Here is a 21,290-nt window from a genome sequence, read left to right on the forward strand (position 1 = left end):
TGAGGGTAAAGGTGATGGACTGGCCAAGCATGTCTCCAGACCTAAACCCTATTGAGCATCTGTGGGGCATCCTCAAACGGAAGGTGGAGGAGTGCAAATTCTCTAACATCCACCTGTGAAGCTCTGGTGAAATCCATGCCCAAGAGGGTTAAGGCAGAGCTGGAAAATAATGGTGGCCCCACAAAATATTGACACTTTGGGCCCAATTTGGACATTTTCACTTAGGTGTGTGCCAGTGGTTTAGACATTAATGGCTGTGTATTGAGTTATTTTGAGGGGAGAGCAACGTTACACTGTTATACAAGCTGTACACTCACTACTTTACATTGTAGCAAAGTGCAATTTCTTCAGTGTTGTCACATGAAAAAATATAATAAAATATTTACAAAAATGTGAGTGATGTACTCACTTTTGTGAAATACTGTATATATATATATATATATATATATATATATATATATATACACATACAGTAGGCTACTGAGTGTCTAGGAGGAGAAGGATTATGCTGGCAAAGCACGGGAATTGTAGACGTGTCTGGCTCATGCAGTGTGCAGCCCAACCATACATCAGTATGAAAAATGCAGAACAAAATGTAAAACAAATATGAAAACATATAAAAGGAAAAATATTTTAAAAATAAATTGAGGCTTTGAAACTGTCATTCTAGGACCACTAAGGCCAATAAATCCAAAAAAAAACACATAAAACTAGTGAACAATGAGGAAACTACTATATGCCTCCGCTTCCTGGTGTGATGGTCAACGTGCAACAAACCCACATAATATGACACGTCAGCCTACTGCTTTAACTCAACACAGATTGCCATAGCATACATTAATGCACCATAATGGACCTCTTAAATACGATTGGGCCCTTCTTAGTAATTTCTTATGGTACTCACAGTTGAGGGGTTAACACATGAAACATATAAAACTCTAAGGACATATTCCTTATTACTGCATTAAATTGCTTTGTTTGTTGCTAAAAATAATTAATGATATGCTCTGGGATGGATGAGAATTGCTCCCAAGCTTAAGCAATATATTATAAAAAGGCTTAAGATTGCCATGTACTGATCCATAACGTCAGACAGGCGTGAATTCAGGAGAGGTAAGTGACATAGAAAATGGTTACACATTGCTTTTTTATTGTTCAGTTAGACTGGGTTCACACCATCACCACATGCAGCTCCATGCAGGGGTTCGGTGCGTCCCCGTTCACCATTTCAGGTATGATTTCAGCCTGCATTTTTGGCTGAATTTTGTTGCTTTATGAGTTTATGTGAAATCTCCATTAATAGCTGTAAAATATTGTAATTATGAATCTATTTCAATTAGCTTTGTATCTATGTAGGGGGTGTAACATAGCATCCCAGAAGTCTCTGTTAGACAGACGTGTTGATGCCTAAGCTCGTGCATCTAAACAATGGGACCTAAACCTCCTTGTTCTACACATATTCACTTCAAAGGATCCCATGTTTAGATATGCAATGGAGGGTGGCCAGTCCATCATCAATACTTAACTTCCCTGAAAAAGGTCACGTTAATCTCCCGCTCAGAATGGTGACAAGGATTTGCATTAAAGGGGGCTGATTTATGCAAAGTATATGGATTGGAGATGTAGCCAATCCTTACCCAGGATTAGGGAGCCCACCATTCAGAGCCACTCCATGCCAACCAATGAGGCATCAGCCTGTAATGATATACACAGACTAGGAGAGGGACGCACACATTCTATGGTAAAGCGTCCATCAGAATGGAACCTTGGTGGAAATGGTAACTATGGGAGATGTCTACCTTTTACTTGTAACTAAATATGTTTGTCTTATGTCTTTTATGTCCTACTGTTTGTAGATTAAAGTTATAAGGAATATACAATGTATTCCTGTATTCCTTCATGTAACCCATGATTTTTACTCTTTCCCTGTACAAATAGATAGATTGTGTTTATTAGTGAAGCGCCGACTCCTGAAGAGCACGCGATATGTGTTTTTGTCATTTATTATTCCTGGAACCGCAGTTTGGTTTTGGGTTCATTTACACCAAATTTTGATCTTAGTACCAGTCTAGCTGGATTGCATTGTGTTCTGCTTGACCATAGGTGGCGCTGTCATCTCTGTCAGGTGCGAGAACTCAGTCCAGTTAGGTGCATTGAGTGCCAATTCTTTCTCGGAAACAGCCCAGTGGGAGTGTCCTCTTGCTGTGCATTCTGGGAGAGGGTACTTAAGGTGCTGACGTCACGTGCTTTTGGGGGTTCTGGTCCAGAAGTGCTTTCTGTCTGTTTTGTCCAGTGCTTCCTGACCAGCCCCCAGGGCTCTCATGGCCGGAGGTGCGGATCCATCCAATTCCGAGTCTCGGAGCTGGCTAGGCCGAGGCAAAGTAGCTGGAAGTAGGATTCAGGGATGGTTCCGGAGCCGTCTCAGTTGTGGAGAGGCCCAGCAACTGAAAGAGCAACCAGGGGAGGACTCTTCGGGAGAAGGCCATGCGGAAGGCTGGCTTCTCAGAAAGAGCCTGGGGGCTCAATTGAAGGACTCTAAGTGAATCTATACTCATATGGTATCGCTGGACCGGCTCCAAGATCCTGGTACCGTATGAGGGCTCTCTAGGTTGTCTACATCCTTCAGTTACAACAAGTGTTCTACAACAAGTCTGGGGCAGAGACTTTATTCACCAGTGTTAGCCCTTGTACACACGGTCGGAGACTCCGACGGAATGTGACCGTTTTGTCAGATAATCCGACTGTGTGTGGTATGCATCGGACTGTTTCCGTCGGAATATCCGTCGGACCCAATTTTCCAACTTGTTGGAAATATTTTCCGACAAACTGGTCCGATCGGACATACTCCGATCATGTGTAGAGAATTCCGATCGGACAAAGTGCCACGCATGCTCAGATCAAATTCCTACACCAAAGCTATTGGCTACTAGCGTGAACATAGTCCCGTCGTAACGAAATAACGTCATCACGTTCTGAACGATCGGATTTTCCGACAACTTGGTCCGACCGTGTGTATACAACAGTTTCGGACACAATCCGTCGGACAAAATCCAACGGATTTGGTTGGCAGAATGTCCGACCGTGTGTACAAGGGCTTACAACAAGTCTGTGGCAGAGACTTTTCTTTGTTTGAGCACTCTATCGTCTGCTAGGCCTAGTGAGAGAAGGACTATCCAATAAGAGTGAGGATCCAGTTGTGAATGGCTATTCTCTAGATTTTCTAACGTGAGAAACTTTTCTATTTGACTAAGTTCCAAGAGTACCTGGACTTTCTACCTAAACCCTCTAACCCTCTTTGAGAGACTGTGTTTTGTCTACTTCTTCTTTGCAAATAAAAATCCCTCAAGCGGATCTGGTGTCAGTCTTTGCAGTTCTTGGGCCATCTACCTCAGGAAACCCCTAGACACACACATGAGGTCAAGAAGGTAATGGTAAGCCCAATTAAATCAGCCGCTCCTTCGGGGGTCAGTGCTACATTAGTCTAGGCCTCTTTACTACAGTATATAGCAATACATTTTTGTTATTGTGTTAAAGCTTTCACTCATGGTCAAAGAACTCTCATTTAACCCAAATCATATCTGAGAGATATTAAATCTCAAATATAGTAAACGGGTATCAATGCATACCTGAAATGGGCCAAAAGACGCACAGGGCTCCTGTGCAAATTCGCACTGGAACCGCAGAGGAGATATGTGAACCGGCTCCATTGAAAGCTGGTCAAAATCTCCTGCTATTGTGAATTGGATGTGGGGTATCAGCATCCAATTCACAATGGTGTGAACCCAGCCTTAATGAACAACATTTGTAGGTCAGGACAATGTCCATCAGATCCATGTCCATGTCCATGTGCTCCAGATCTTCAGCTGCAGTGTTATCGTCAAACAGTTTATTAAAGGGAATGTATGGTGTATATTCTGTATCCCCTTTACAAAAAATGTCCTATACATTGCAGGCTGTCTGGAATATTACAAAGCAGTATTACTTCTAAAAGAATGAAAATCTGAGCTAAAAGGATAGCTCTTGAGTCGAACACAATTCCTAAATTTGAAAAAATATGGCAGCCATGGATAGATAACTTTTTATCTCCATCATTTGACTTGAAAGTGCTTTTGCCATGGTAGTTGGTTGAGAAGATATCATCCTGAATACATTCATTTCAGAAATAGCGGCGGCTCTCTACCCATTTCCACGGATTTCTTCCCTTCCTCTCTTTTTCTTCCTTTCCTTTTTTCTCTATATATCTTTTCATTTCTCTCTCATCTTCTTTTCTTTTACTATACTCATACTCACATATCATTATAAAAAAAGCATACAAGTTGTTTTTATCTTATTATAGTTCCGAGGATTGCATCTAATTTTGCAAGGTCCTTGATTTACAAATTATTAATGATATTATTGTTTATTAGTTAAGGATTTATTAATAATTTACCATTTATGTCTTTAAATTAATTCCGATAATGATAATAATACTTTTGGATCTGTGTAAACTTCATTACCTTGATTGTATAATCATTATTGTATCTAATATGTATGTCATTTGTACATGCAATAAAATCTTTTAACAAGGAAAATCTGAGCACTGTTATGTATTATATTGGGGACGCTTCAGTGCATATGATGTTTTTAAAGGTAAACGAACCCTTTAAAATGTATCTATAGCTAAAACTTGAAGGGAAGTGGGGACGGCTTGCAACTCCTGTCAAGTTTTCAGAAGCTCTTATCAAGAAATTCCTTCCCTTTTCCTTTTTTTTATTTGTTAGGTAAGGCAAGGCTAGGACCTTTATTACCTTTTTATTTTTATCTGCATCCATGCTGCAGATTTTCCCTCATTTCCTGTTGCCACCAGAACGTTAGGGGGTTAATTTACTAAAACTGAAGGGTGAACAATCTGGTGCAGCTGTGCACAGTAATCAGTCAACTAACTTCAGCTTGTCCAATCAAACTTTGACAAAAAAGAAAAAAAAACCCTGAAGCTCATTGATTTCTATGCAGAGATGCACCAGATTTTGCACTCTCCAGTTTTAGACATGTGTGCCGTTGTTTAGTCTTGTTCCGTTTAGTATTAGAATTAATTTGTATTTTGTAATTCGTGTCCGAAATCCAATTTGGATTTGTACGAAAAATACAAATATTCGTTAGGTTCGTTAACTTTTGGTAACAATTACGAATGTTCATTATGATCCCTGTGCTGTGCTAACTTCATCATAATGAATAATCGTATCGTAAGTAATTAACGAACATTCTTATTTTGTCCGATTCTGAATCTCCCATCGACTACCAGTACCAGTCTTCCACTCCCATATTAAAAAAGGTAATTTTCCCAACCCTCACTCAGCAGCAGAAGAAAACCTCTGATTGGTCAACAAAACACCAGTCATGTTTCCGTTGTAACGGAATTTGGATCCGAAATTCGTCAATGAAATTTCATAGTTCGTGCAAAATTCAGAAGCATAGAAATGCGTATTTCGGAACCTCCTGAATGTACGAATTTACGAAAATTCAAACGAATTTTCGATTCATACGAAACTAATCGCACATGTCTGGTTTCAGTAAATCAACCCCTAGGTTTGGAAGAAATCTCTGTAAAGGAAACCATAGGCATGTGCAGGGGGTGTGCCTAGGGTTTTTTCATGCCAGTCCCAAACACTTTAGTGGCGCACGGCAAAACATTTTTTTTAAGGGGGAATGCTGTGGAATCTTATGTGAAGGAGAACTCTGATGGAAGGTGGTTTCTGCTCACCAAACCTCCCACTTACATCAGAGTTCCCAGCATTTCCCCTTAAATTAGGATTCCCAAAGCCCCCCCTAGGCTTGATTCACACCTATGGCCTTTTTAATGCATTTTGCAGATTTGCACTACAGAACGTGTTCCATAGGAAACCATGTTAAATGGACTGTAGTTCAAATCTGAAAAATGCAAAAAGCAGTAAAAATGCATAGGTGTGAATCAAGCCTTACATCAGAGTCTACAGGGCACCCCTTACATCTAAGTCTCTCTTACCTTAGCATACTCACTCGCTCGGAGAGAAGTGAGGGAGATTTCAGTCACAGACATTGGACGGTGAGTTTAGTCACCCAAGGATGGCGGCTCAGGTATCGACAACTTTCATCCATGATGTATCTGCCGCTTCTTGAGCTTCAAATTTCCAGCCCACACATCCCTTTGCTGAGGCACAGAACACCGGTGATTGGAGCATGGGTGGGCAGACAAAGGGGTAGAGGTTGGAGGAGGAGGAGCAGATCAAGCCCTTTCTCCTCTCCTGTCCATGTATCGGGATGGGGCCCTTGGGGAGCCACAGTTTATTATGAATTTTGTGTCCGGGTTCCAGGCAGTCTGAAACCTGGACACATGATTTGAAATCCAGACCGTCTGGGTGAATCGCGGACAGGTGGCAACCCTAGATGTGCCAGGTGTGCACACCCTAATCACTATGTGTGGTGCCAACTCCCTCTACTTCCCAGTCTTTCCCCGTGTTGCCCCCCCCCCCACCCCGGAGTGCTGCTGGCTTCCCTGCTGTCCTCTCCCACCATGCAGGGGATGTTTCAGGATGGAGTGAGGGGGAAGGGGCTAGTAAATATGTCATTTACCAGAGCCTTCCTTTTCTAAATGAACACAGTGAACACGCTCACTCACTGTTTATTCATAACTGAAGTACAGTAAATAGTGTCTCCTATCCTTCAGTTTTTGAATGAACAGGAAGCCGCTCAGCACAGAGCACTTCCCATTCATTCACTGTCCAGTGCAGCTGAGGCTGCAGAGAAAGGCATGCGTGTTTGCGCTTTGTGGTACAGACCCTAATGCAATAGGCAGAGCTATGAACAAAGCCCAGACGACAGTAAGGCCTCATGCACACGGACGTTTTTACAGCCGCTTTTTTGAGCTTTTTTTGCAGCTTAAAAAGGCCTGTCCATGTTAGTCTATGGCTTCATGCCCACCTAGGCGTTTTTGAGCTGCAAATGGCATAGGCGTTTTTAAGCTGTAAAAAAAACCCAGGACCAGTGCGTTCCGTGGCGTGGAGCTAGAGCTGTAAAAACGCGAATCGCGGGAAAATGCGCAAAAACGCGCACAAACGCGCAACATATTTTCTTTGTTTTCTGAGTCCTATAGCCAAGAGATGTGTTTCTTAAAAACAGCTACTTAACGCTAACGCTAAAAACGCGCAAAAACGCGCAAAAACGCCAATGCAAAACGCTGTAAAAATCAAGTTTTTAACGACGATTTTTCCAGGCGTCGGAGCTAGCTTTGCAGCCAGTTTTTTAAAACGTCCGTGTGCATGAGCACTAAAACCTGACAGGGGTTCTAATCTCTCCCTAAACTATTCAAACCAAAAAGTAGTTTTGAGTATAGATACGTTTTAAAGAATATGTATAGACAACACTTAACATTAACACATATACGTAAATACTAAATATAAACATATAAATTGAGAATCCACAAATAAATATGAATAACCTTATAAAATACATGGCCCAGTATCCCAAAAAACACTCCATATTATGCCAGATATAGGGCTCAATTCAGATCTATGTATGTCGCTTTTGAGCGTTTCGGCCGTGCTTTTTTACCACGTTTTACAGCAATTTTACTGCGATTTGCGTTTTTATGGGATTTTTTTGTGTGAAAATTTGTTGTTGGGCAGATTTAAAAACGCAAATCACGGTAAAAATGTGGTAAAAACACACTACACTTCTCCATTGAAGTCTATTGAACCAAAAAACACAAAAAAGAGCACCGTTTTGCGTTTAGAAAAGTCCCTGACCCTTTCCAAAAAGGCAGAGGCACAAAAATGAATTTGATATGAACATGTTCCATAGGAACCCATGTTAAAAAAAAAAAAATGTCCTGCATTTCTGCAAAAAGCATGAAAAAACGCATTGGGGTGTATGGAGCCTTAAAGAATGACCAGGGTGATTCCGTTGAGCCTCATCCTGGCATGACCCAAGTCACCGAGATAAAATGTAAGTACAAAAATAAATTGTTAATGCAGACCAGCCAAACAAATGAGATCATTTGTTACTTCTATCAAGTGAAACTAAAGTGCTAATATATCTCCAGCTAATATCTGGCAGAACCAATAAAGCACTGAATGTTTTTTTTTTTACAATTTATCAAAAATGTTAAATTAACCACTTTGCCCCCTTAATGACCAGGTCATTTTTTGCAATACGGCACTGCGTCGCTTGATAATTGATAATTGCGCCGCTGTCTAACGTTATACCCAAACAAAATTTACGTCCTTTTTTTCCCCACAAATAGAGCTTTCTTTTGGTGGTATTTGATCACCTCTGTGGTTTTTATTTTTTGCCCTATAAACAAAAAAGGCTGACAATTTTGAAAAAAACAGGCAAAAAACAATATTTTTTACTTTTTGCTATAATAAATATATATATATATATATATATATATATATATATATATATATATTTTTTTTTTTTTTTAAAGACATTTCTTCATCCGTTTTGGCCAATATGTATTTTTGTTAAAGAAAATAGCAATAAGCGTATATAGATTAGTTTGCACAAAAGTTATAGCGTCTACAAACTAGGGGATAGATTTATGGCACTTTTATTTTTTTAATTTTTTTTTACTAGTAATGGCTGTGATCTGCGATTTTTATCGGGACTGCCACATTGAGGCGGACAGATCGGACACTAGAGGGCGATCAAGGGGTTAAATGTGTTCCCTTGTATGTGCTTCTAACTGTGGGGGGATGGGACTGACTAGAGGAGTAGACCGATCGTTGTTCCTAATTACTAGGAATTAGTCTCTGTCTCTCCTCCCCAGACGATCTGTCTCTCCTCCCCAGTTCTGGCTTTTGTGCCTGCGATCGCGGGTGGCTGACGGGCATAGCAACTTCCGGCCACGCGCATCGGGTCCCCTGACGTGCATGCGGGCACGCAAGCCTGCCAAGGCTCTTAATGAAGCCAACGTACCTATATGGCGGTTCGTGCAGGGCTGCCAACCTGCCACAGTATATGTACGTGAGTCAGTCGGGAAGTGGTTAAGAAAAGAGGAAGAATTTTGGATATTTAAGACCGGGCCTTTTTTTGTTGCTTACAAGTTAAAATCAATATTAATTAATTAATCAACAGTCTGCCAAAGCCCCAACGTTCTAGGAGAGTAAAGACGTAGGGTCAGGAAGCCGAGTCAAAGGCCTTGTGTAGGTCTAAAGAAAGAAGCATGCCTGATTGTTTAGGTTCCCCTTCCCAATTAGTCTGGGCGGGAGTATGGAAATTATATCAATTGTCCTAATCTTATTAGGGCCCTGTCTGCCTGGGATGATACCCACTTGATCTTTATGGATGTAAGTATTAATAAAGGAGGCTAAGCGGTTGGCTAGAATTTTGGTCACCATTTTTAAAGGGATATTGGACGATAGTTACCAACTTCTTCTGGATTTTTGTCTGGTTTGGGTATTACCGCAATATATGCTGTATTGAGTTGTGTGTCCATTAGGTCAACCCGAGTCTTGGCATTAAGGAATTTTGTTAAATAAGGAACCAAGGTTTTGTACCAAGGGCAACGATTTTGTATTTGGGATTCGAAAGACCGTCTGGTCCAAGGACTGAACCCCTCTTAAGGTCCTTGATAACTCCCAACACCTCCCACTCAGTGAAGGATGCTTCAAGAATGTCTTTGTGTTCCAGGGATAGGGAGGGAAGACCATCCATGAACCCATTAATAGAGTTGTTGTTATTTGAGGTGTGGATACTATACAGATTGGCTTAGAAATCATGGAATGCTTCTAAAATTTCCGAGGGGTTAGCTCTAGTGCCATGTCCTGGGATTTTTATCTTTGGCATTACATAAGACTGTATTCGGGGTGAAAATTTGGCTACCAGAATGGAACCCAGCTTGTCCTTCTGGGTATAAAATCTATTTTTGTTCCAGCAAATTTGTTTTTCTGCTTTTATGGTGAGTGCTAAGTTGAGTTTCAGCCTGGCTTTATCGATTCGGGCCGTTGTTGTGACAGACGGGTCCTTATTGTGTTTGGCCCATAATGTTGCGTAAGCTTTTTCTAATTTCTTAATGTCAGCCGTACTTTCATGTGTAATTTGAGTGGCCAGCCGAATGATTTCCCCTCCAATGAAGGTCTTGTGGGCTGCCCACAAGTTCTCCGCAGAGGTTCCGCCATTTATGTTAAAGTGAAAGTATTCTTGCAATAATTTATCTATCGTGGTAACTCTAACTGTGTCAGAGAGGATGGACTCATTCAGTCTCCAGTTCCTTTGACCAGATTTTGGGGTTTGTAAGCGAATTGACATTATCACTATCGAGTGGTCAGACAAGACTGTGTCTCTAATATGGGATTTTATGATAAGTGGGATAAAGTGAGTAGGGACCAGAAGATGATCGATCCTAGCGTATGAGTTATGTAGATTGGGGTAGTGTGGCAAGTCTCACGTAGATGGATTCAGCTCTCTCCAGACATCTGCCAAACCCTGGGTATGTATTAACTTGGCTTTTTTGTGGCTTACTTTGGTCGGGCGGGTCAGTTGGATTCCAAGTGGTTTAGATTTATCTAACCCTTGATCAAAGGCTACTTTGGAGTCCCCTCCAAGAATGACTATGCACTCCAGGATGTGGGTGAAAGTGTCAAAAAGATGTCTAAAGAATGCCACATGTCATTTGTTGGGAGTGTAGTATGAGATCAGGGAGTATAGGTGACTCTTGATCGTTCCCTTAAATAAGATGAATCTGTCCTCCGGGGTTCTCTAGTGTCTGAGAGCCAATTAAATTTGCATGATTTTGAAAATATGATGGCTACCCCCTTAGTTTTATTTTCTGCATTAGCTAGCTAAAGATTAGGGAAGTGGGATTGTAGGAATTTGGGACTGTACCGAGATGGAAAATTTGTTTCTTGAAGCATGACTACATCCAATTAAATAGATTTATAATTGTGGAAGCAGGAGAGGGTGTCATAGCATGCTGGCTGTATCCATGAGTCACTGGGGTGTAGTTTCAGGTGGCAGGGGCTAACACTTGCCTTTGTTCCAGTGCTCCTTCCGTGTTTTGAGCATGAGGCTGTGTGGCTGCAGTGGCCATCTTGGTACACCCAACCCGGGTGGAGGCTTCAAAATTCAGCCCCAGGTCTCATCTGAGGGCCGGGTTTTACATTCAGGGGTGTTCCCTGGTGGTCTGGGGGAACAAATCCCTTACTGAGTGTGGTCCTGGGTAGGGCTGGAAGGTGCTGTGGGTGCCGCTGGTCTAGCGTGGTGTGGAGCTTAGGCGGCCATCTCAGAACTCTCACGCATGAGCACTTGCTGAGATCACTTTTATATGAAAGCCGGCCGCTTGCTGTAAATTCAGATGCTAGCTGCTGCCATGACTCCTGTATTTCATGTCAAAGTAATGATGTACATTTACAGATAGGCAGGCAGCAAGTGGTTAATTGGTCCACTTTAACCATGTGCAAATCAAGATTCAAGGCTGATATCTTTATTTGCCATGCATCAAATCTAACCCAATGTAATATCTGAAAAATTATTGCTATGTATTCAATAAAAATCGTTAAATTAGGTGTTCTTGGTAAGTTTGTGGTAAATGTATACAAATACAACATATGCATTTTGAGGTTCTCCTCTTCTTCATGGTTGAAGAGATTAAAAGTTTCTTTGGTGCTTAACGAGGAATGGAATGGAGGTCTGCTGCCTTAGGATGAAGAAGAACTCAAGAATAAAGCGTGAGCCTAAAACTGTGCCTCACCTTTGGGTATCCAATCTCCATTCTACAACTCATCACACACCAAACATCACATTCAAGTTTTTTTTTTTTTTTTTTTTTTTAGCCCCAATGATTGAGGAGATACTTTAAATGTTTTGTGTACATGTTTACCAATAAATTGTGTAAGGACTGAAAGCTTTAGACCTTTTTCACATGCTTCTCCTCAACCACCTAAACAATCAAAATACATCTAAAAGGGATCAACCAATTAAGGAAATCCTCCGCAAGTCAAGATGATACAGAAAAATCTCCTCACCAAGGTCTAATGATACATCACACATTAAACCCAACACTTCAATACCTTCTAGTCACTGACCTGGAACAACTACAGTGAATGTGGTTACTGCAATTCTGTTGCTGCATGCTTCTTGTGGGTCAGGAAATTCGAAAGGCAATAAAGCCAGATTCAGTCAGACAACAAGTATTTTCAAATAGAGGTCAAGAGTGACAGCCTTTGTATTTCTGTCACCATCTGTTTTCTTTAAAATATCTATATCTAATGAAGCACTGACCCCCGAAGGGGCTGCTGATTTGAATTGGGCCTGCACTCTACTGAGAAACCCCCTTCTGTATGACTCTGTCCCCTTGGCACAGCTGTGGTGCAATAATAATACAGTACAGTGTAAACAGTATAACGTACCTGTGTTTATCCCTCAGGATCCTCTGGCTCCACCTGGTGGGGAAAGACAGTAAACCACACACTTGTACTCTTAAACAGGAATACTTTTACTGAAAGTATAGCAAATAGGTGGTTACAGAGTTTGCATTGTCGTTCCAACGTAGAACGTCAGCACAACATAAGTCAACAGGCACATACAATAAACAACATGCAAGTATGTTACTATCTAAACCTGGGAGCTCCCCTTATTTAAAGTCTACGTGAGGCCTCACTTAATCTATTTCTTCCTTTATCTTCTTTCTTCGCTTGCTTAAATAGTTCCAAAAATAATTGTAATCCAAAGGGGTAAGTAGAGAAAGTTAACTTAGAACACTCCAGGTATAACTCCAGAAACTTGTAATCACACTTAGGTACTAAAGTGAAACAGGCCTCGAACCTATTAAGTGTCAGTTGCTAAGTTACGCTTCCTTGGAAGAACAGGTCCCAGCGAGGCCTATTAGTAAGTCTAAGTATGTGTAATAGATTAAACAGTGGGCCGCCACCCGCTCACCAATCGGATCAGAGTTCTGAGTGATGGCTTGAGTCCGACAACTGCAGCTTGCTTCCGCTGACTAGGCCAGATGCTCCGTGTCACTCCACCGACTGGATCCGGCTCTCCCCTGCTCCAACAAGCGTCTCCGATCCCCGTTGGTCTGATCACCAGCTCTTGGCTCCGTCAAGTCACCCAGGAAACAGTCCGGTTTGCACTCCGCGGTGACTATCTACCGATGCATCCGAGAACCTTACACACAGTTCCGCACGGGCAGGCAATGTGGTTTCAAGAGACCAAATATGGCCTCTGCAGTACTTTTTATACCCTACCCAGCATGCACTGCATATCAGAGTGTTCATAGGTAGGTCACATAGACTCCTGGGTAAATGAGGTCAGATGACCAAAGTAAACACAGTCACTTCCTGTTATCTTTCCAACACCATAGAAAAGGAAAATAGCTAAAGTCCATTTCCAGTTTTGGTCACTAGATGGCATACAATACTAGTGATTAACATTGTCCATAGATTTACATTGTACTTCACATTAATTGCATTAATACACAATTATATGCTCGCTCACTAAAATGTGATTTCTTATTTATACAGGAAGAACTCGACATTTATGGAAAACAACACTCAAGTGACAGTGTTTGTGTTCTCTGGATTAACTAATAATGATAACCTAATTCCGCTCCTCTTTCTCTTTTTCTCGATGGTCTACCTGGTGACCGTATTTGGAAATATTGGCTTGATCACTATTGTCAATGTTGCCTCCAATCTCAAGACTCCAATGTATTACTTCTTGAGTTACCTCTCAGCGGTCGACCTTTGCTACTCCACATCTGTCATTCCTAAAATGTTGTCTGATCTCACATCTCTGAAGAAGACCATATCATTTCATGAATGTGCCATCCAGCTGTTAATCTTTGCTGCCATGGCAGGAACTGAGGTTCTCCTGCTCTCTAGTATGTCGTACGACCGTTACGCTGCTATCTGTCACCCTCTACACTATGTTTCCATCATGACCAAGAAAAAATGTGTGACTCTAGTGAGTCTGTCATTTTACTTTGGCTTTTTTCAGTCCATTGCGCAGACCAGCTGTTTGTTTAGTCTCCGGTACTGTGGACCCAATGTTATAGACCATTTCTACTGTGACATCCCTCCAATACTGCAGCTGTCCTGCTCCAAAACACTTCACTGCAACATTTTAACCATGAGCTTAATTGGTTCTTACAGCCTTTGTTCATTGTCTGCAATCCTGGTCTCGTATGCTCTCATTTTCTCCACTATATTGCGTATAAAGTCTTCTGAAGGACGACAGAAAGCATTCAACACTTGCTCCTCTCATCTCATGTGTGCCAGTGTCTTCTATGTCGCGGTTCTTTTTACTTATTTGCGCTCACCTTCCAGTGCCCTACAGAAGAGAGACAAGGTGGCCTCTGTTTTCTATGCAGTAGTGACCCCGATGTTGAATCCTCTTATCTACAGTCTGAGGAACCAAGAGGTGAAAAAGGCCACCATGCAAGCAATGAACAATATTTCACACTTATTTAAAAAAAACCTGAAATGGAAATCTTAATGAGGAGCTGCCGGAGCCCGTGTGTCCTAGTCGTCCCACATTCCCTACTGTTTATCAATCCAGTGTTGTGTCTCTCTTGGACTTGTTATCATTATTGCCTGACCTGGACTTGTTTCCACTGTTATGTTAAGTGCTGATACTGCTTGTATATCGCTTACAGATTATGTTTATTGTCTTTTAGGCCTGGTTCACACCTATGCAGGTTGCAGTTTGCATATTCCAGTTGCATTTTTCGATACGTGTTTTTGATCCACTGAAGTCTATGGCACCAAAAAAACTGAAAAAAAGGTCCCTGGCCCTATCTAAAAAATGCACAGATGTGAATGTGACTCATAAGAAACCATGTTAAATGGACTGTAGTGTGTTTTTAAAAAACTGAACACACTTATGCCTTGTACACATGGTCGGACATTCCGACCACAAAATTCATCAGATTTTTTCCGATGGATTTTTTCTGAAACTGGTGTTGCATACACACGGTCAGACAAAGTTGTCAGAAAATCCGATCGTTCGGAACGTGGTGACATTCGTTGCATATGACGGGACTATGTAGAGGCTAGTAGCCAATAGCTTTGGTCTCGTAATTTGATCTGAGCATGCGTGGCACTTTGTCCGTCGGAATTCTCTACAAACTATTGGAAAAAGTCTGATCAAATTTTTTTGTCGGAAAATTTTATATGTTGCTCTGAAATTTTTTTCGTCTGAATTTCCGACGGAAAAAAGTCCGACACACGATCGGATTTTCCGACAATATAATCCGATCAGACCTTTTCTGTCTGAATTTCCGTGTACAGGGCATAAAAAATGCAAAGGTGAGAACCAGGCCTTATTGAAAAAAAAAACCTAAATGTTTGGGATTAAAGTGAAACTAAACACACACTCATTTACGCTGCCCTTTCTATTTCTCTATGTGGATGATGGCACTGTAATTATTTTAATAATAATAAAAATAAAAAAATCTAAATACATTTTTCCTAATGGATATCCAGTTATCATATGACCTAGCTCTCTCCTAACCTGTTTGCAAGGAAACATAAGCAGGAGGAGCGTCTAGTCCTCTACTGCTGGTCACATGTTCAAAATAAAAAACAACCTTTGGGATACAGAGTAAAAATGCAAAAGTAATATCAATAAACTGTAAATTGTTTTATATATATTTATATATATATATATATATATATATATATATTTATATATATATATATATATTTATATATATCCCTGTGTGTACAGGGATAGGGACAATTGTAGACACTCACTCAGATTGAACTGGATAGACTGGTGTCTTTATTCAACCTTACTAACTATGTAACTATGTAACTATATTTTAAATTAAAACTTTATTGTTTTGTGGAAATAACATGTTGTGGACAGATTTCTGCCAGTCACACATTGTGTCACTCCCCTCCAGCCTGTATCTTAGAAGAAGTGGGAGGTGAAGCCTCCATCAATCAAAATGTAATATCCTGCCCCCATTGTGTTTAGCTGATTAGTGACTGTCATTTACCACTGTTTATACACCCACATGTGTGTCTCTATAGTCACATGCTGCTCATATGTGATAGAAGGAAAATTCTCAGCATATAAACCCACTGAAATCTGAGCATGCGCAGAGCTGCCAACTGCTGCACAATCCCTAAATTACTTGAGGACATGAACAGAAGGGGGAGAGGGCAGCAGGATCAACCAAGTTTTTTGCAGAATACAGAAAACAAAGTGAGTATGAACAGCATGTAGAACACCATTTATTCATAGTTTTTTTATGATGTGGGTTTAGTGACACTTAAGATTACTTTTTTTTTTTAACCACGACCAGTTTGAGGAGTCCTTGATAGTACAGTGCACAGGTCACCAGTAATCTGCAGCTGCCTGAATTTACACACTGTTTGTATATCAGATGCATGTACTGTTAATCTCTTCTCAAATAAAGCGTGTAATATTTCTGTACTGGTGTGCATCTATGTACTATGTATGGTTATTGTTATATTCTGGTTACAGTTCTTCTTTGTTTAGATTACTGATTCATTTCCCAGAAAGAAATCCCCCCCCCCCACTATTCACAAAGTCCCTGTCCTGGGTGAAGGCACTGCCAATTTTATTATCAAACCCACTCTTCCACTTAGCGAAGGTTCTATGTCTCTTATTTACCAACAATTTTAGCACAATGCCCTGTTCATGGAGGTCCATTTCTCCAATGCCCCCCCCCCCCCCCAAAAAAAAAGACTACATTGTGTTTGTGTTTTTTTTAATTACAATTTACATTTTACTCTGGAGTGGTATCCGTGTGTTCCTTTTAGTGCTATACTGTTGCTGTAATAGGTTTGTATATGTTGCTCCCCACCAAATGGAATATTTGATTTTTTTTTTTTTTGCTTTAGTACATATCCCCCACATATCCCCCACATATCCCCCACATATCCCCCACATATCCCCCACATATCCCCCACATATCCCCCACATATCCCCCACATATCCCCCACATATCCCCCACATATCCCCCACATATCCCCCACATATCCCCCACATATCCCCCACATATCCCCCACATATCCCCCACATATCCCCCACATATCCCCCACATATCCCCCACATATCCCCCACATATCCCCCACATGCCATTTGTTGGAAAATGATTTTGCCTATTAGCTCAGAAAATGGCAAGAACCTTCACAATCATGTTTGGATTCCACACCTGAACTTTAGTAATGTTTGCCGAACCCAGGCAGGTTTGGTTCATCACTAGTGCTTAGTATAAAGTTATCTGTAGAACGGTGGACTGTAGTCTAACAAGTGTGTGTCTGGGAGTGGTAGGTTAATTTTAGCATACATTTAACACAAGAAAGTTGACTTCATACAGTATGCACCAATAAATGAGGGACAAATCCTATTTATATATCTGATGCCAGGATTGTGTGCGTAGGTACCAACATCCCTGGGGTCAACAGATACAAACACAGTTTCTTCTAGTTATAGGATTTTAAAGGTGACAAAAATTGTACTGAAATATGTTCCACTGTTAAAATCCGACTTTTATAATAAAACAGTTAAAAGAAGTGCAATTTGAACGTAGTACTATACATTTTACAGGTATACTGCGCAATATATGTAGCGGCGGGCTCCTGAAGAGCACGCGCTATATTTTCAAAATTATAGCTTTACCCAAACCATAGCTTGGTTTGGGCCTATTTGACTAAATTTGGCTTCTGTGTTAGTCTGACTGGAAGGTGAGATGTTAAGCCTGGCCACAGGGGGCGCTGTCTCTGGTGGCAGGCATGGAACTATGGTCTGGTTAGGCACTTATTCCCTCTCTGAGTCAGGTCAGTGGGAGAGTGGGAGTGGCCCTCCCGCTGTGCCCTCTGAGAGAGGGTATTTAAGACACGGCATCACGTGGTTCTGGGTTTCGGTCCAGTATGCTGTGCTGAGTCTATGGTCCTGGTCCTCCTGACCAGCCCCCAGGAAGGCTATGGCCTGGGGTGCGGATCCACCCGACTTTAATGCCTCAAAGACCGAGGAACTAAGGAAGGATTCTGAGGTGGATGGGTGCTGTCTCCGGTCCGGGAGAGACCCAGTGTACTTCGAGCATTCCAGGGGAGGACTCTTTAGAAGATTACCACGAGTGAGGTTGGTTTTCTTAACAAGAGCCTGGAAGGGCTGAAGTAATGAGAGAATCCGGACTTGTGGATATCACCAAGCTGGTTGAAAGATCCAGGTATCCTACAAGTGTTCTACAGCTTCGTTTCCTATGTGTTCTGCAACAACGTTGGTGATAGAAGACTTTGTTCTTGAGTAAGCACCTTGTTGGCTGCTAGGCCTTGTGAGAGAGGGACTGTCCAACCTGAGTGCTCATCCAGCTGCAAATGGCTATTCTCTGGATGCAGTCAAAGTAAGCAAGTTCCTTAACATTTATAGACTTTGACATTGAGAGTACCTGAACTTTCCTTTCCAACCCTCTGATCCCAAGTTAAAAGACTGTTCAATGGTTCATGTTTGGAAATAAAAATCCATTCAACTGGATCTATTGTCAGTCTTAAGTTACTGGGTCACCTACCACAGGACATCCCCTAGATGTGCCATAAGAAGAAGCGGAAGGTAACGGTAAGCCCAAAAATAACCAGCAGCTCCTTCAGGGGTTAGTGCTACATATAGATACAGTAAACCTCTTAAGGTGATTCTATAGTGTTGCTTCCAGTAGTAGTTTGGTTTATTTCCTTCACACTAACACATTTTTTCCTGTGCTGGGAGAATTGACTGAAAACTTTTAGACTTTAGGAAGAAAAAACTTCAAGCTTCTCCTCCATGATAAGGAAATTTTCCTGTGGGCACCAATTAAAGATTTCCATGGTACCATAGTGATTAGAGGGCATGGAAAAAAGTAGGCGCTAATTGTGACACCCTTGATTGAAAACAATCAAGTATTTTATGATGGAACATAGCAAATAGAAAATAGCATGCACTTGCACACAGTAAATAAATACATAATAAAATATCCTGCCATCCTTACAAATAAGGAGGGGCTGTCATGTACCTCATAGGAGGTCATGCTCTCTTGTATCTCCAACCCAAGCCCGGGCCCCACTGAAGGTGGAACAGAGGGTACTGAGAGTCAGGAGAAACACGATTGCATGCCGATGTTGATGGAAGAACTTGTAGCAGGAGATGCAGTCCCAAGGAGATTGGCAAACCAATGGATCAGGAACCATAGTAGTGTTCAGAAGTTTAGCCCAGGTTAAAGAGGCACTCCGCTTATTTTGTTAGTTCAGAATGTGCAGCTTGTCAGGGCTCTCAGCAGGCTTGATACGGGAACACTCAGCAGTGCACAGTGCTGGTATAGTAGACAACCAAACAGGCACTTGAGCAGGACAGGAAACCAGGATCAGAGACAAAAGCGTGGTCAAAGGAATAACCAGGGTCATCAACAGGCAGGCATCAAGGTACTAAATCAAGTCAAGAACGGAGCCAGGACAGGAATTAACAACAAGTCAGAAGCGGAATCCAAGATCAGGTCAAGAGCAAGCCCAGTCAGCAACAAAGGAATCATACAGGATACACGCAGGACACATGGAATGAAGGGAACAGCTGAAGATTTCGCATTACGCATTCGTGAATTATTGCGTGCATGTGCATGCCTGCTAACCATTCTGCGAGAAATACCATGCAAATGTGCGTATCTGCACACCAGACATCTCTTCCCTGACAGGGGCAGTCGCTTTACAACAACTGCTCCAACACAAACTGACAAATGCTTTCTGAGAGTCTTAGAACACTGTCTTATATAGTGAGGATACTGGCCTTAGTTTTGGCCATTCTAAGCCACCTTACTTAGGTTTAGAGGCCAGAAAGCGTGTTGCCAATTGCTTGCTGTGGTGGTGAACAGCTTCATTAGTTTTCTCTTTTCCTGAACTTTGAGTTGGTTTCACCTTGAACTTGTGCTCAACCCAACCTGAAGCTCACCCCTACCCAACAACTCATCAGATACAACAGACTACAAATGGTCAGATTCCTCTGCAACCCGTCATACATGGAACACAATTTCCAGTCTATGATAGTGGATGTGATTCTCCAGACTGCCTCTCACATGAGCATGAAAGCAAGATAAAGAGTAAGGAAGTGAAGAAGACAAAAAAATGTTCCACATGAAGATGGAGATCAGGATTGGTCTTGTTGGTAGAGGTATAATGGTAGTAGAGAAAATAGTGAAGACGGTAGAGGTAGTGAAGGATGAGAATGAGGAGATTGAGGCAGAGGAGATGATGGAGGTAAGGGTGCTGAAGGAATAGGAAGAGAAGATGAAAGCAAAGGAGTAAGTCAGTACCTCAATTATGCTCACCAATTACTAGACATGTGCATTCGTTTTCGTCCGAATGCATTTACGTCCGAATTTCAGGTATTTTTGTTATCGTTTTGACAAACGATAACAAAAGTCCGAAAAACGAAAGATCTGACATAAGTAAATGCTTTATTTTCATTTTCGTTGTGACACAGTTCGATACAGAATAGGAGATTCGACGTGACTCTGACAATAACAATCTGTGTCTATTGAACTTGTATCATTAACAGTCCATTCACACAGGGGCAACACGACTTCCAGCGTGACTTTGGGAGGCAACTTGGACATGACTTGAGTGTGAATCAAAGCGCGACTTGGGGTGACTTACAACACGACTTTAAGTCGCCCCCAGGCCAGGCGACTTCAATAAAAAAAAAAAAAAATGGCATGGGTTCCCCTTCAAGAGCATACCAGGCCCTTCAAGTCTGGTATGGATATTAACTACTTCAGCCCCGGACCAATTGTCAGCCTAAGGACCAGAGGTCTTTTTGCAATTTTGCACTGCACTGCTTTAACTGGTAATTACGATCATGCAATGTTGTACCCAAATTAAATTTGCGTCCTTTTCTTCCCACAAATAGAGCTTTCTTTTGATGGTATTTGATTGCCTCTGCGATTTTTATTTTTTGCGATATAAATGGAAAAAGACCAAAAATTTGGAGAAAAAAATATATTTTCTACTTTTTGTTATAAGAAAAATCGAATAAACTCAATTTTAGTCATACATTTAGGGCAAAATGTATTCAGCCACATGTCTTTAGTAAAAAAAATGTCAATAAGCGTATATTTATTGGTTTACGCAAAAGTTATAGCGTCTACAAACTAGAGTACATTTTCTGGAATTTACACAGCTTTTAATTTATGACTGCCTATCTCATTTCTTGAGGTGCTAAAATGGCTGGGCTGTACAACCCCCCCCCCCCCAAATGACCCCATTTTGGAAAGTAGACACCCCAAGGAAATTGCTGAGGGGTATGTTGAGCCCATTGAATATTTTTTTTTTGTCCCA

General features: G+C 41.4%; 1 protein-coding gene across 1 annotated transcript; it reads left to right on the plus strand.

The window, feature by feature from the left end:
- The first annotated feature begins 1,086 nt into the window (after nt 1–1,086).
- On the plus strand, nt 1,087–14,804 carry LOC143964102 (olfactory receptor 5AR1-like). The gene is made up of 2 exons (XM_077473807.1): nt 1,087–1,113; nt 13,482–14,804. Exon 2 carries the CDS (start codon nt 13,498–13,500, stop codon nt 14,452–14,454), a length of 957 nt encoding a protein of 318 aa, XP_077329933.1. The 5' UTR covers nt 1,087–1,113; nt 13,482–13,497; the 3' UTR covers nt 14,455–14,804.
- The last annotated feature ends 6,486 nt before the right edge of the window (nt 14,805–21,290 follow it).

The sequence above is a fragment of the Lithobates pipiens genome, unplaced genomic scaffold (assembly GCF_037356315.1).
Source record: "Lithobates pipiens isolate NorthernLeopardFrog02 unplaced genomic scaffold, aLitPip1_a1.2 Scaffold_8, whole genome shotgun sequence".
Classification (NCBI taxonomy): Eukaryota; Metazoa; Chordata; class Amphibia; order Anura; family Ranidae; genus Lithobates; species Lithobates pipiens.

Bases quoted from the DNA above. Each gene is read 5' to 3' on its own strand.
- LOC143964102 (XM_077473807.1), top strand. From the start codon at position 13,498: ATGGAAAACAACACTCAAGTGACAGTGTTTGTGTTCTCTGGATTAACT.